Source organism: Meles meles, chromosome 12 (genome assembly GCF_922984935.1).
Source record: "Meles meles chromosome 12, mMelMel3.1 paternal haplotype, whole genome shotgun sequence".
In the NCBI taxonomy this organism is placed as follows: domain Eukaryota; kingdom Metazoa; phylum Chordata; class Mammalia; order Carnivora; family Mustelidae; genus Meles; species Meles meles.
In genome coordinates, this window is record NC_060077.1 from 23,644,427 (window position 1) to 23,660,829 (window position 16,403).

The 16,403-nt window shown below is 40.2% G+C and overlaps 1 protein-coding gene across 3 annotated transcripts in view; it reads right to left on the reverse strand.

Annotated features, from left to right (window-relative positions):
- The window catches only part of PITPNB (phosphatidylinositol transfer protein beta), a 62,725-nt gene that overhangs the window by 15,500 nt on the left and 30,822 nt on the right, over positions 1 to 16,403 (reverse strand). For all 3 annotated transcript variants that reach the window (XM_046025109.1, XM_046025106.1, XM_046025107.1), the window contains one exon: positions 6,219 to 6,296. In XM_046025109.1, coding sequence (XP_045881065.1) covers positions 6,219 to 6,296 — 78 coding nt within the window. The remainder of the gene's footprint in view (positions 1 to 6,218; positions 6,297 to 16,403) is intronic.

Here is a 16,403-nt window from a genome sequence, read left to right on the forward strand (position 1 = left end):
GATTCCTACCTGACTGGGCAAATGGGAAATGTTAAATGGAGTAAGCAAATGTGAAATCAAAGTTCAAAAGATGAAACTAATCACAGGTTAAACTAGTTTCATGAAAATAGGCAAAATGAAAATAAAAAGGAAAGCTTCCTTCCTAGGGCAGGACAATCAGTCACATTTTCCATGTCTCCAAACTTTGTATTTTTGTAGCTTACTCACACCCATTTTACTAATCAGAACTCTGACATGTCCTTCATGCTTGTGGCCAATTACTCTAGGAGTGACACTATATACAAGTGAAACCACAGGCTTACCCCTTCAGATAATACCCATGAAGAAAACATCGTCCCTGACAGCGTCAGTAAGAACTCTGCAAGGGGCCCATCCTGTCAAGCCACCTTTCAAACTCAAGTAAGACACTCCATCTGTCCAAGCCTGAATCCTTTGGTGCTGCCTGAGAACACAGGCATTCAGTGTCCAAGGTGAGAACTAATCATGTATCACTCCTGGGGCACTCAGCTTCTTGAAGACCTGGAACAGCTTTTTGGTGTCCTCTGTAGGTGTTAGATAATTCATACATACCAAGTGTTATTTATATTTTACAATGTATTAAAAACCTAGTTTCTGGGGTGCCTGATTGGCTCAGTTGTTAAGCACCTGCCTTTGGCTCAGGTTGTGATCCCGAGGTCCTGGGATCAAGCCTCGCATAGGCTCCCTGCTCAGCGGGAAGCTGGCTTCTCCCTCTCCCACTCCCCCTATTTGTGTTCCTCTCTCCCTGTGTCTCTGTCAAATAAATAAAATCTTAAAAAACAAAACAAAGATACCTATTTTCCAAACCAGATGCTCAACAAACAAAACAGCCATGTTTTAAGGTCTGCTTTATTATACATAATCCACATGTGATCTAACCAGAAACTAATTATTAAGCATCTTTATGTCACCCACTATAGGTTTTTGAAAGTGAGACTCTAGGGAGGGAACACGTTTTAAATGTCTTCACATCCTTCCTGGAACTCAGTGATGTCTAGATGAAGACCTCAGGAGAGCACCCTCAGTCTCTCTCCTTGGGGGACTATCAGTGCTCATCAGCCTCCTGAGGACACTCTGGGCTATGTTCTCGCCAACCTCCATCTCAAAGAGATTTCCACAACTGAACTGTAACTTCTCCCTCACCCCACTTCCATTCTTCCCATCTCTGGCCAACAGGACCTTGAGGTATCTTTACTTCAGGCCACTGACAAGCAAGGTTCCCACTTCTTTCCACAGATGTGAGGCGGGAGGAGAAAGGAGGTAGCAGGGCAGGGAACAAATTAGTGTCCCTATAACCCACAAAGATGGCTACCCTCCAACTAGCTTGAAGGATCCAGAACAGCCTCTCTGGTAATTCTAAAATGAGTCTGAAGCAGGACTGAGCAGGTAAACAGCATGACATAATGCTGTGAAAGCTCCAACTGCCAGAGCTTCTGCTCCAGAGTGGAATTAGAACATTAACATGACATGTCTTTATGGTTAGATAGAGTATGTAATACACATATAAAGATAACATAAAAATCCCAATTTCTAGATCAATACCTTCATTTGACCTGATCCCCTGTACCTCAATGTTCAGACTCAAGATGACTCTTTCGAGACATGTCAAGCACTCTAAGGGCCAGATACTTTGGCAAAGCCTCCTACAGAGTCCTAATTATTGTGAAGCTTTTTTTTTTTTTTTTTTTTAAAGACTTCATTTATTCATTTGACAGAGAGAGATCACAGGTAGGCAGAGAGGCAGGCAGAGAGAGTGAGAGGGAAGCAGGCTCCCTTCAGAGCAGAGAGCCGGACGTGGGACTCGATCCCAGGACCCCGAGACCATGACCTGAGCCGAAGGCAGCGGCTTAAACCACTGAGCCACCCAGGCGCCCCCAGAGGCCTAATTATTAACTATCTTATATATGTAGACACAGAAGCTTAAGTCTTCATGAGGAGTCTGGATTAAATGAAGAAATGAGGCCTTGCCATAGAATTAAAATGACACTATAATCTTCAACGATGGTATTTCAATTTGCTAAAATGACAACTCTTCAGTTTGGAGGAGGTAAACTGGAAAGCTCAAGGAATCCACATGTACGTTGTTTTTGATAAGCCATTAGAACAGGCAGTCATACCCATGATTTAATACACACGAAGCCCTCAAAACCAAAAAGAAACCAAAGCATGTATACACACACACACGCATGTGCATGCAGTGCTATAACAAAATAAACATTTAAATCCATAAGAAATGCACAAATCTACCTTGAAGTAAAAATTTTCATCAGGTTATAAATCATTCTATTACTATGCACAGAATCACTTAAATGTTGAACACTACTTAACAAAACAGAATTCATGTACTCAGATTTTTAAAAAATTATCTTTTCAGAGGGAAAATGAATATATAACTAAGGCCAACATCTCTGGGTCTGAAGTTTTCAAAAAATAAAAGGTATGTATCATACCACAGGAGGGAAAAAAAAACCTGGAAATTGGAAAATATGAATATCTACTGCCCAATTGGAAAATATGAAAATCTATTCCCTGGCATCCCCATGATCCCCTGCTAGCAAAGACTCCCTAGACTTTATGCAGCCTCTGCTTTATGGCTGACCCAAGCCAAGCACTCATTAAATACACATAACCATAAAGGGTAAGGACAGGTGAGTCAAGAAGAGTTTGACAACTCCCAGACACTAGAATGAGGGAAGCCCTAGAGATTAGACAGAGACAAGAAATAACTGTGCCATGCTGGGTGTTGTGCAAAAAGAATGAATACTGTTACGCTGAAAAAATAAATAAAATGGAAAAAAAAAAAGAAATAACTGTGTCATAAACAGGGTAGCTTATGCATAGATGTAATCAACCCCAAGACATGATAAGGCTTTTCATTCCCAAAGACCAAAGCTTCCTCTCCACTGGGAATGTGACATTCCTTACTTCATTCAGTCCTGGCAACAAGTTTCTGAGGCAGTTATAACATCCCTCCCATTTCAGAGATGTGGAAACCCAGACCCAGAGCTAGGATTGAGTTATTGAACTCACAACTTGTAACATATGGGATAAGGGAATGGATTTCACCCACAGACTCCCTGACCATTAGAAACATACAACTGATACCTGGCGAATACCAAGAATACAGAGAGCCATACAAGTGCCTTGAGGCAACAGGGCATAAAAGATGCACTGGTGATTGGGGAGTCATGGGCTTCTGAGTCAGAAACTGCTATGTCTCTGCGCATTACACATCTCTGTGCCAAGCCCTGAATCAAGTACTATGGAAATGGGAGACATCCTGCTGTTTCTCCTATAGCTATTAACTGTGCTTCTCTGACCAAGTTTCTCAAGTATATAATGAAGCAGTTGTACTTACCCCACAGGAAGGTCGTGAAGATTAAACACAACCTTGCATAGTGCCTGGCACCAAAGGAGAAGTTTCTTTTCCACTCTCCAGTCTGGTACAGACAAGCAGTAAATACTGCAATAGGTCAGAAGAACACCCAAGTGTGGGATAAGTAAAGAAAAGTTTCAAAGAGATCACAGAGTTTGCACTTGGTGCTCAAGAGACTTATGAATATGTTCCTATAAGGGGAGTTTCTCCCAAGGGGCCACGGGAAGGGAGACTGAAGAGTGAGGGTGGGATGGCACTTGGAAGGCCTCTCAAGCAGCTGCAGAGCTATGAAGCAGCTCTGACACAGGAACATTCTGACACACGCACACTGGGGTAAGTGGGTCCAGAACGGGAATTCATCCTTTTTGTCCTAATTACCATGTATTCCTTGCCTTCTCTCCTATTTCAGAAGTACAGAAATCTGCAACTATCACCCAGTGCTGCCCTCAGTGCCATAAGGAGTACAGTTACTAACAAACTGGGCCTGCTGGAGACAGGAGCCGCTGAGAAGATCAAGATCAAGTCAGTCCACAGTTTTCTACATGCTGAATTACCAGTTACCGTCATCCTTTCTACTCTTTATTTTCCTTGAGAGGAGTAAGCAGATGGTGTAATTTAGCAGGTCCCCCTTATCCGTGGGGGGTATGTTGCAAAATCCCCCAGTGGAGGCCTGAAACCATGGGTAGTTCTAAACCCTATATATACTATGTTTTTTCCTACATGTACATACCTATGATCATGTTTGATTTATAAATCAGGCACAGTGAGACATCAACAACTAATCACAAAACAGAACAATTACAACAAAATACTGTAATAAAAGTTAGACGATGTGGTCTTTCTCTCTCTCAAAGTATCTTCTTGTACTGAGCTCACCCATCTCGTGATGGTGTGAGATGACAGAATGCCTACATGGTGAGACGAAGTGAGGTGAACAACGCAGGCACTGTGATGCAGCGTCAGACTACCACTGACCTTCTGACCTCAGAAGGAACAACTAATTCCAGAATGCAGTTGACCATGGATAAATGAAACCTCAGAAAGAGAAACTGCAGAGATGGGGGCGGGGAGCGGGGGGGTGAGGTGGGGGCAGACAATGACAGAATAGTGGTTATTTCTGGAATTGTGAAAATTCAATGTAATTCAGTTAAGCAGTAACTCCACTTTTAAGAGTAGCTACATACACCATCATTTGGCTGAAGTTAATAACCTAGAGATAAATGGGTAGAAAGGGATCACTCAATCAGCATCCTCTCAGAGAAATAATAAGCAACTGTCTCCTGTGCATACATACACACACACACACACACACACACAAAATGGGAAAGAATGCTATAATGTAATGTGAAAAAATGTAAATTTCACATTTCTAAAAACTAAACGTATTCTAGAATTTTAATTAATCACTGATGATAAAAGACAAACCAATGTTGGTTAAAAGGGTAAAAATCATAAATAAAAAAGGAATAAAAATCATATTCCACGTTCTAAAAGATTGGAAATTAGTCGCAACTTTGCTCTCTCTCTCTAGTCTCTGCAAAAGCATTGTTAGCTAGCATTAGGACTTAATGGAGCAAGACAGCCTTCTAGAAGATAGGGCTGCCTTTGAGGTGGTCACCCATCTACTGCTCCAACACGACCTGCTTTTTTGGAAAGCCAGGTTAAATCTCAAAGGGGAAAAACTTCTCCTCTGACTCAGTGTGAGTTCTAAAGACCACAATTAGAAATCTGCAAAAGGGTGGGGAAATTCTTTAAATCCAGTCACTGAAATTTAGATCACACATACCAAATCCGTTCCTTAATTTATAAGCAACATAGATCACTTCCTGGGTCTTAAAAGTCTCTGGCCATGACCATTCAATTAGGAGAATCTTGAAATAAACTCTACCCAGAGAACAAATGCAAAATTAAGGTAATTATGAATCATTTCTTATAGAACAAAGTCAGACCCACTCTTCATTTTAGCTGATGTGCAAGGCAGTCTGCAAAACAGTCCAACACCCATGGAGAACCACGCAGTGGGTTATTTGCAGGGCCATTATAGTAATCCTATATCTGCAAACAACAACTAGCACCCAGACATGTTTTATCAATGACCAGTGACTGGCATCAGCATGAAGAGATTAGTTACCAAGTTAAAACACGTTGGTGGAAATCTGCTTTGGGCATGTTTAGGTTTTAAAGTTCCTCTGCTCCTGTCAAATTAACTGTAATAACTTGCCATCACCACATTAAGCTATCTTTAAGGGTCTGTCATTTAATTTAGTGGATATCTTTAAAATGCATTATATTTCTATAGCAATTTAAATTATTATCTTGACATTGCTTTTCCTACTCCCATGAATAAAGTAAGGATGTGTTCTTTATTAGAAAACGACTACTTGCCATCAAAATTGTTCTCTGGTGTCCTGGTTTCCAGAATGTAACTATTAAAAGGCCAGGAACATGAGCTCAGGTGAAGGCAACTTGTTCAGTTTTTACTAAGACTAAATTTAAACTATAAACCTTCATTTAACATGGATTTTTGTACTGCTTCAAATCTCAAAAGAGAACATTACAATCCCCAAAGACTAAATCACTTGTCTCTTTTAAGAGTTATCAGAATAGCATTATGCTGAAAGTGACAGTCTGGCTGTGTTCTGTTTGTTAATACAGCACAGACTTGCTGGCTAACTGCAACTGGCTGTAAGTCCTTATCACAAATAAAACTATTTTTGTGCCATTTCTATTTTTCACTTAAACATCACCAGCTCTTCCAGACTCAGGACCTGTCAAGTGGTCTGTTGCCAAGACTCTGCCTGTCAGAAAGGTCAGCAGCCAGTACCTTCCAGTTGGGTCCCAAAGGGCCTCTCTTGGTCTTGACTGACTGGAATAATGCTGGGTCTTCATCAGCTTTGTAGTCCTGCAAAGCAAAACAAAGTCAGAGGCAGAGAAGAAACCCAGAGAAAATTCTTTAATCTTGCCAGAACAGTTCTTTGACGGTACTAAAACATGGGACAGAAACTGATTACACCTGCCGTGCTTTTGTGTAAACGTAGCAAAATGGTTCACTACAACATTAAGTTATGGTTTGGTTCTCTTTGCTTTACACTTTCATGTTAAGGCCAGACAACTACATAATATTTAGTCAAAAGTCTTGATGAGCAAACCACTGGTTACTGAACAGCTTTCTCCATGAACAAATCTTCCCACATTTAACAGTTTCAACATTTTGATACGTATATAGTCATATTCAAGAAATAAAAGGTACCCATCCCAGTCTTGACAATACCCAGAGGTGATGACCAAGAGCGATGACTGTGGCTGGGAACGCAGACTGAACTCCTGATCCTGCAACACGCCATCTCTTCCATGGCTGGGTCTTTGTCTGATGCCTCACGACAAAGCCAGCCTCTCTAAACCCTTGTCCAGAGACCCATAAAGTGCAAATTCCTTGGCCTGCTCATGGAAGAGGGACTGCTCCCATGGCAGCACCTCATTGTCATAGAAGGTGAGAGAATGGCTTATGACTCTGTGAAGGGACTACCTCAGTTATATCATGTCACAGGGGAACGGCCCTGAGACTTAGGTTTTAAGCAAAGTTCTATAGCATGTGTCAATTCTATCTCCCTAACATCCCCTTCGATATAGAAAGGAGGAAATGAAAGAACTAAATCTTTTTAAGCCTGTCTGCTTTACAAAAGTTCTTTTGTCATTGCACACATATACACACACAATCCAGCAATAGGGAAAAAATCCCTTTGAAGAGCGAAAGTCCAGATTCAGAAAAATAAATGAGTTTTAATGGTACCAGTGAGCAGAGGTCAGTTGGCGAGCTGAAAATCCTACAAAAGGAAAGCCCCTGCCATCTTGAGTAGAATTTCTCAGCCAGGGGTCCTTCACGGCATTCATGGAAGGACCACATATTTTGGGGGAAATGCCCAGACAAGTCAAATATGAAAAGTCATTGTTCTAGAGAAAACAGCAAGCACTGAACAGACTCTAAAGTATATAACAAACTTTCACAAATCAAAGAAAACATGTTGAGAAGCAGCCGCTCAAGATTCAACACTTACTCAGGAAATGCACATGACATGCAAATAATTATTGACAAAGTATAGGTAAATAGTGTGAAGAAGGAAAAATGTGAAGTTCGAGTAGAAAACAAACTTCAGAAAGGCCCCCAACAGCGTACCATAATGATTAAACAATCACACTTAGCTAGCTACACTGGGTCTTAGTGCTTTACAAGACGCAGTGTGGTGCAGCCACAGGCATTAGGTCAGTCAGCATTATCCAGGAACAGTGACCCAGGACAAGCCATCTGCAAGGAGTTGGAGAATTGGAGTTACTCATGTGTCTGGGCACATCAGCAGAAAGTTCAATTACTGTCAACTAACACAAGTCCTTAAATTCCAATTTAGAGCCGCACCCTCAAAATTAACAACTTCACTGCTGAGAAAAGAACCAACTGGACAGATGGTCTCAAGACCTGGGTTCACAGTGCAGACTGTGCCATCCTGCAAACTAACGTAAATAATCACGTGGTGCCAGAAAACATTTTCTCTAGCTCTGACACCTAGAACTGAAACCTAGACACAAGCTCACTGTTCTCCAAAATTGAAAATATTTAACATTCTATCAAATAATCACTTTTGACACCATCTCCCTCCATCAAGGTCTATTTATTTCCGTAGCCACCACACGTGGAAGGCAGCAAGCAAGATACTATGAGGTTGTCCGAGGAGTCTGAGGATGTAAGGAGAACCAACACTTACTTGGGGCTAGCTCCTAGAAAGTCTGAGGGAAAGAAAGAGAGAGAGGCAAACAAAGAAAAGATAACAGAAACCCCAGAGAGCACAGATTAACTGCCAACAGAGAATGGAGTGAATTATACTCAGAATCGAAATCAACCAAAACAAGCCAAAGAAATGTATTTTTAAAATGAGTTTTAACATCATGTTTAAAGGTAGAAGAACCTTAACTGCTAAAGTGTATGTTAAAAATTTTTATGATTAAGTTATAATTATCTCTATAATGCCCAGAGGCCTGACGAGTGTTTTCTGTTTCATCCCGTTTAAGGGAAAATACTTTTTTTTTAAACTGTCTCAGGTGTGACCTCACTGTGGGTATGCCATTCAAAATGTTCTTTTTAATGCAAAATCTGAGATACTATGGAGCCTGGCACACGCTGAACAGTAAATATCACATTTCTCAAATCTGAGAGGCTGGCAGTGAGAGGATGCTCCACCCTTTTCTATGTGCCATTAAGAAGGAACACACTCAGCCAATAAAATATGCCACAACTGGAAGACAAACCCTATCTTCAAATGTATTAAAATGTGAGGAAAAGAGGGCAGGGGAACCTTAGAACTGATAAAATGGAGCCTGCAGAACCACCACAAGATTATGGCCCCAGTGAGGGTGAAAACGAACAGGTGCATCAGGCAGACTTCACTGACAACACTCCTTCAGGCCCTTCCCAACCCCAGCTCCACACCTGGGTGACAACCTCGGGGCTTCTCAATGCCTATCTGACAGATTAATTAACTGAAGAACATGGAATAATGCTTCCAAAACTTTGCCACTCTGTGCCCAACACACCTCTGTAGTCCACTTCCCAGCCCCCATCACCGGTACCAGTTATTCAGAGCGATACTTTTCTGAACTAAGAACTCACAGAATTATAAAGGAAACCCAACCTTGGAGACCATCCCAGATGCCTCTTTCTGCAGATGAGGAGGCCACAGTCCCAGCAAGGAAGTGGTATGGCTCTCTTACCCGAGGGCTTCTTAGCCTCCGTCCCGGGCTCACTCTAGTACACCACACAGGAGGTGGCAGAAGAGCCAGATAAGCACAGCACATTCCAGCAACACCAAGCAGCAGCAGGGGTATCCAAGTAGATCTGCCTGTAAGGCGGGAGTGTGTGCATATAAAATACTATACACACATACACAGATCTCCAAAGGTAAGTCTTCCAGGCTTTTTTCTCTTGACTAAAAAGCAGCAAATATTAAAGGTATTATACTGAAAATGTAACAGAACCCAATTATTAACAATAGCACCTTAACCCTGACAGATGAGGATAATGCATCTTGTCAAAACGGAGGAATTTTTGTGTCTTCTTTTTTTAATGTTGGTTTGAATACGTAAATGTTTAATCAGTTGAATTAAGTAGCAAGGTATTAAAAAGCAGGAAGCAGGTGTCGCTTTAACAACCTCAGTTTTGTACCTTTATAACAAACATTTAATTTTTTTGAACAGAATCGTCTTCGCTACAATTTTATTATTGGGTATCTAGTCTGGTCTTTCTGCATTTGAGAACTGGCCGACTTATATCCGTATCACAATGAACAAATATATTCCTTCATGTATGACAGTTTCAGCATACAGAATGCAACCTCAGCTACCAATTATAGCTGCAAATGAGCAATAGTGTGGAATGAGACAGCCTGCTGGCTTTGTTAGTATTCTGTCTCCTTTGGGATCCCATGGGGAAAGGGGAGGCTCTGATGAAGAGAAGCCCTTGGCTCATGGTTTATTGTGCTTGCCACCAGCTGCAGACTTCTCATCTCATTAGTTCTTTTAGAATACTGTGGGTGAAGACAGCTGTAGCCTACTTGAGTCTTCAGCTCCTGGGTATTCTGAAGGCTGAATTTGCTATGCACTTTCTGTAATCCTCGGGAAAAAAAGAAAGCAAATTCACTAGGCCAAGGAAATGTATTTTTAAAATGAGTTTTAAAATCACGTTTAAAAGTAGAAAAATCTTATTGCTAAGGTGCATTGTGTTTAAAATTTTTTATGATCAAATTTTAATTATCTGTATTGCCCAGAGGCCTGGCCAGGATAAGGGCTTAGTAAAACCATCATTATCAAGTTAGGTGTAATGTCCCTAGATACTGCTCGCTCCACCAATACTAGGTCCGGAACAATAGGGAAACACAATGGTATCAGCATAAGGTAGATTCGGATTAGTTTTAATACAACTCTATTTAATTGAAAACTCTTATTTAAGTAAAAAAAAGGAGGCAAGTGAAAGTCAAGACACCCTTTGGAGAACAAATAAAATATAATATGGTAAATAAATGGCTTACTGAGTCTCCATGCTGAAGCCACAGAATACATTCATTAAATTCTTATAAATAGCCGTTTTCTGTCACTGGAATACAAAAGTTGTGCTACCTCTTGGGTGTACATCTGTTACTCACTACAGCTCTCAACAGAAACTCTCAACAGAAACCAGATTCATTTTGAAGACAAAGAATATTAGTTTTATGAATCTTTAAGCATAGTGGCTGTTCCCCAAAATGCAAGTACAAAATCTGTGTTGAGCCAACCTAAATGTCCTTGAGCCCAGATTTAACTCATGATTATGAATGGGGAAGTGAGTAGGAGGTGGGGGACTGGTAGGAGTTTGACAGCTTGTGGAAAAATCGAGATGAGCTCCAGATACCAGAAACTGCTTAAAGAACCATGCATGGGTTACCACAGGTGAGGCTAAATGTAAGCTGAGGAAAATAGGGCCCAAACCACAAGCATTAGCAACTCCTCCACACCTGCTTATAAAAGGGCATTTCCCCTGCCTCTTACCCCCACAAAAAAACAATTCTACAGGGTAAAAATAAAAACTTGAGAGAGATATTAGGATCCTGCAGCCTGCTGTAAAATGCTTTCCTTTAGCACAAGATGATTAATTAGGTGTCTATTCAAATAGCTCAAAGATAATCACGAAGTTTAGAATGCATGGGTATTGCTGCTCAACCTAGCAAAGCTTATTTCCTCTAATCACATCCTAAAAGTAAAGACCAGGATGAGTGGGAAAAGACCAAATTAAATACGAAGATAAGAACAAACCTCATCTATTAGCAATGCCCTTCATTTTTCGGTACACACTGTGGCACGTGGAACACAAGCAGTTCCTGGATCCTATCACCGCTGACCCTAGTGCATAACTAATTGGACCTGACAAAATTCAAGTCAGACTCCAGAGGGGAAGCCCATTAAAAAAAAAAAAAAATGTTTGCATTAAATTTTGCAAAACCAAGTAACAGAGGTGTAAAGACAAATAACATTTACGAACTTGTTTAAGAAACTCATTTCAACAGTTATTTGCAATAAGCAGCTTTCTTTCCTATTTTTAATTACATCTCCCCAAGGACCCCTCACCCTTTCAGGTTCCCACAGAGCACCATTAATATAGTATAAGTAAATCTCATTAATTCAGGTCCTACCACCTTGGAATTCATAATAATTCGGACAGGGGCTGGACTGAAGTTTATCTTTGCGTGATCTATGAAAAAAAGATTTGCTACACAAATTAATAGAGTAACAAGATCTCAGGAGGGCTGTTTAAACAGTTCAGAAGTGTTTTAGAGCAATTCAGAAGCATTCATTTGCATATAATTATTATGCTAATTACAAATCATTCTTATCTATTCATTAAAGCAGATTCCCAAAGGACCACTAATTGTCAATAACTTGTTGGCCTAGTTTCTGTTACTGAATGTACCTCAGAGGAACAAAACTGCATTAAAAAATATTCTCTAATTCAGCCCTCTCATTAATCCTTACCGGCTTCCCACCAATGAATCCTAAAAGGAGAATTTTTAAACAACTGCATTGAGAAAAGAATGCAGTCAAACCTACAGGGCCGAAGAGAACACTTGTTTTGTGATCATTTTAATCTCATAGAGACCCTGCATAGAGATCTGGGGTTGGGGTGAGGATGGCATTGAGCTTAGGAAGCAGGCAGAGGCTGTCAACAGAGCTCTATGTTAAAAGGTGGCCACAGCCCAGAACCAGTCTGGCTACAGACGGCGAGGTTAGAGTACAGTCAGGCTGGGGCACAGCCAGGCTGGAACACAGTCTGGCTAGAGCACAGTCAGGCTAAGAACCTCTTCCATTTTTTCTCATCTTATCGGTATCTTAGTCAGAGACAGTCAACACTGTCATGCTTATGAAGGCAGATTCCCAAAGCCTCTAGAAGGTTACAATAAACAGAAAGAAATAAAAATTCCAGCCCTGAAAATAAGTTACAACCAAAAGCCCAATATGACAGGGCACCCGGCTGGCTCAGATCCTAGAGCATGTGACTCTTAATCCACGGGTCATGGGTTCGAGCCTCATGCTGGGGCTCGAAATGAAAGTTGTTTTTTTTTTTAAAGCCTGATGTGACAAATCCATCTACAACCCAACAGGCAAACCAAATAGTTGTGCTCTGAGATGTGGGAAAGGGGGTTCCTGGATAGCCCAAGGCGGGGGGGCTTACTCCTTAGCCCTGCCTTCAGAGTAGGTGGGCTACCACTGGTTTGGGTAAGCTTGCATTTCATACACAAATAGTATGTTTGTTACTACAACATATTCATTATTATGTTTATATATTAAAGCATTTTAAAATGAAGATATTTTAAACTCTTGACACCAATAAGTTTTAACACATTAACAGGTCAATTTGGTTAAAGGTACTTGTTAAACATTACATATTTTAAGACTAAATTGCAATTGTAGTATGTTTAAGAAAGTCTTAACACAAAATGTATTTACTTCCTTAAATGACAATGGATAAATATAAATAGACAATATAAACCTACCATATCTAATTCCTTAAACGAAAACAAGGGGGAAAGTTGTAATGAATATTCAGGTGAGCCCTTTCCAGCATAATGTTCATATTGGTTTATGAGCTGACCTTCAGACACAGCTGCTCCTAAGACCCATGACCCCAGTTAACCCATCAGCACTAATTTAACAAATACAAAATAGGAAATAATTACAGAAAAAAATTATACTTTTTTTTTTAACAGCAAGAGCAAAACTCAATAAATAGCATCATTCTTGCTACTATATTTGAACTTACTTATGTGCCAGGCACACACATTCTCTCAGTTAACCCTCACAATCTTAGAACAAAGGTAATACCACCACTTCTGGGGGTGGGGAAATGAAATCCTTTGCCCTTGTGGAGCAGAAGAACAAAGACTCAGATGCTGTTCTGTCAATACCCAGGCCAAACACCATACTTTAACTGCAAATATGATGTGATGATTTACATTTTATCATTTGAGAAGACTCAAATACCTGAGGGGATCTTGGCTCCCTCTCTGCCTGGAGAACTTTCCCTAAGAAAGAGTAACACTGATTAAAAAAAAAAAAAAAAAAAAGGCGGGGGGGGGGTAAGGATAAGGGGCTTTTGTAAGGAATATACTTTAAAAACTCGATTTGGAGCCACTTATGCTAATTTCTTTCAGCTGCTCAAAAATGCATTTTTCCCCCACCCAGAAACTGGAGCAATTCTACTTCACACCTCACCACCTCCACCACCCTCCCTACTTTTTTATTTTTAAAATATGGAATGGAAAAGATCAAAAATAAACATTAAGTTAATAGGTCCTAGTTGAAAAATATTTTGTGCAAAATATACTGGTTCATGCAGATTTTTTAAGATTTATTTATTTGAGAGAAAGAAGGCACATAAGCACTCTTAAGATTTAACCAAGCATGAAATAAGGTCATCTCAGGGAGGTTGGGGGCACAGGGAGAGAAACAATTTCAAGCCAACTCTAAGTGCTGAGCAGAGCCCGACACAGGGCTTGATTCCCCCTACCCCGAGATCATGACCTAAACCAAAACCAAGAGTCAGATGCTTAACCAAAACCAAGAGTCAGATGCTTAACCAACTGAGCAACCCAGGCACTCTTCGTACGTGCAGATTTTTAAGAGAAATTTAAAAATCTCTAAAATTTAACCAAGCATGCAATAAGCAATATGTTATTCTCCCACAAGAGGGCACTGCCATCCAACTATGCCTTCAAATACACTAGAGCACATTCTCTAAATACATGACAGGATATAAATCTTCCAAGAGTTCCAAAAGTTGACCGTGTAAGGCAACAGAATAAAGTGAGAAACATTTTTACATTTCTTTTTAATAGAAACTACACTTATGTTTATTCATATGTCCTTTAAGGAGGGGGGAACCCGTATAACTTATTACAAAAAGGATTCCAACAGCAGTATGCTTCACGGCACAGAAAAGGCAAGACGAGACGAGCATATGACCAGGGGAAATTTCGTAAGCAAATGCAAAATCACTGCTATCTGAAAACCCATGTTTTGTTTTGCTTTGCTTTGCTCTGCATTCAAGGGGGCTCCTATTACAATTAGGAGCTGGGTCAGACATCTCACCTCTTCATTATGCACGCACTTTAACAAAGAGCTTTTGGAGCTCTCGCACATAGATTAGAGATATGTTACAAACTTTTAAGATAGAAATTGAGTGTCTAGGTTCATCTATGGTAAAAGGAAGAGGTACTTTACTAGATCAAGTGTCTGCTCATGCCAAAGAGAACAACGGAAGCAGCGCTGGCAAACACAGGCTCTCCTCGGACTTGCTGGATCTCAGCCATGGACTTCTAATGAACAAAAGCTCTCTTCAGGGTTAAAGAACTGGGTAGCCACTGCGCAGCTCTGAGAAGCAGAAAGGCCTTCTTAGGAAGTAAGCGGCAAGAGCTGGAACGAAAGCAACATCTACAACTGCGAAGCTTTTTGAAAGCTGTGAGAGATAAGAAACCGGTGTTGACTGCTAGCGTTATCATCCATCAAGGATTAATTTGGAAGGTCTACTATGTTGACCCCAAAAATGTCATTTATGTGCTCAAAAGCTGACAAATACTAACAATTTCACAAAGTCTGAACTAATATTTAGCTTTTTCCAGCCAGATTTCATGTTTTTAATTTTAAAGAAAAAAATTAAGATTTAGAAAGCACATTTGATGATTCTTGCATTTCTTTAAAATTATGACATTTTTTCTAAAGGCAATACAGTAAAGCATATGTTGCCAAGAATATACTCAAATGTGTAACATCTGGGCACTGTCTCACAGAATGTCTGATCAAAGGAAAAGATATGCCTGAATCCTTCCTAGAGCATCAGAGACAAGCATTGCTGAAGGTGTGACCAAACTTACATGCCTAAATAAATTAAACCAAGTTTCATCAGCATTCCAAGGCTGACATTCAAGAAGTCTCTTTTAAAAAGAGCAATAACTAAAAACAATATACCCTCAGTTTAAAACAATTAAAAAGTGTCAGACTGTTCAACAGTCAAGCAAGTGAATGGTGTGTTCAAAGTAAAAATGGCTAAATGTAAGGAAAAGCAGGCCTTTATATATTCATTTACAAAGGCAAATGGGATTTTAGAAAATGAGGTGTTGCTTAGCATTATTTCTGCTCTCAACTAAAATGGGGCATTGTTCCACCTACCAAAACATACCAACAAATCGTTCATAAACAAAGAACAAATGGGCAATTCTAGAAAGAACAAAGAAAAAGCCCAAATTTTAAGAACAAACTCAAAACGCGACAATCCTTAAACAGATTACCAAGGAAGTGCCTGGGTGGCTCAGTTGGTTGAGCAACTGCCTTCGGCTAAGGTCATGATACTAGAGTCCCAGGACCAGGTCCAGCATCAGGCTCCCTGCTCAGGATGGAGTCTGCTTCCCACTCTGACCCTCCTCCCTCTCATGCTCTCTCAAATAAATAAATAAATAAAATCTTTTTAAAAATTTAAAAAGATTACCAAGGGATTTCTACAAATGGCTTAAGTGAACAGTTTAGAAGAGCCCAACAATGCCATTATCTTTCAATGTACAATGAAAATGGGCCACGGTCTTCTTTTAATATAAAGTACAAAAACTCCAAGCTTCCAGGTTCTACCCTCGAACTCTCACTCTGGCTGCAGCCTGGAGCCCAGCACTGGTTTGTATCAGTTGTGAGGGAAAAGGAAAAAAAAGAAAAAACCCCAAGGTACAGGGGAACTTAGCACCACCACACTAAACAAGCAATCAACTACAAGTCACTTAGAAACATTTTAAAGTGTTCCCTGATTAAGAATCTTGCACTCCCTTAGACGGATACAATTATTCTTCTATCTGGAAAAATATTTACCATATACACACAGATCAAACAGCAAGTTCCAACAGATATTTGCCAAGTGAACATATAAGAAAACACATGAGCGGTGTTCTCTGTT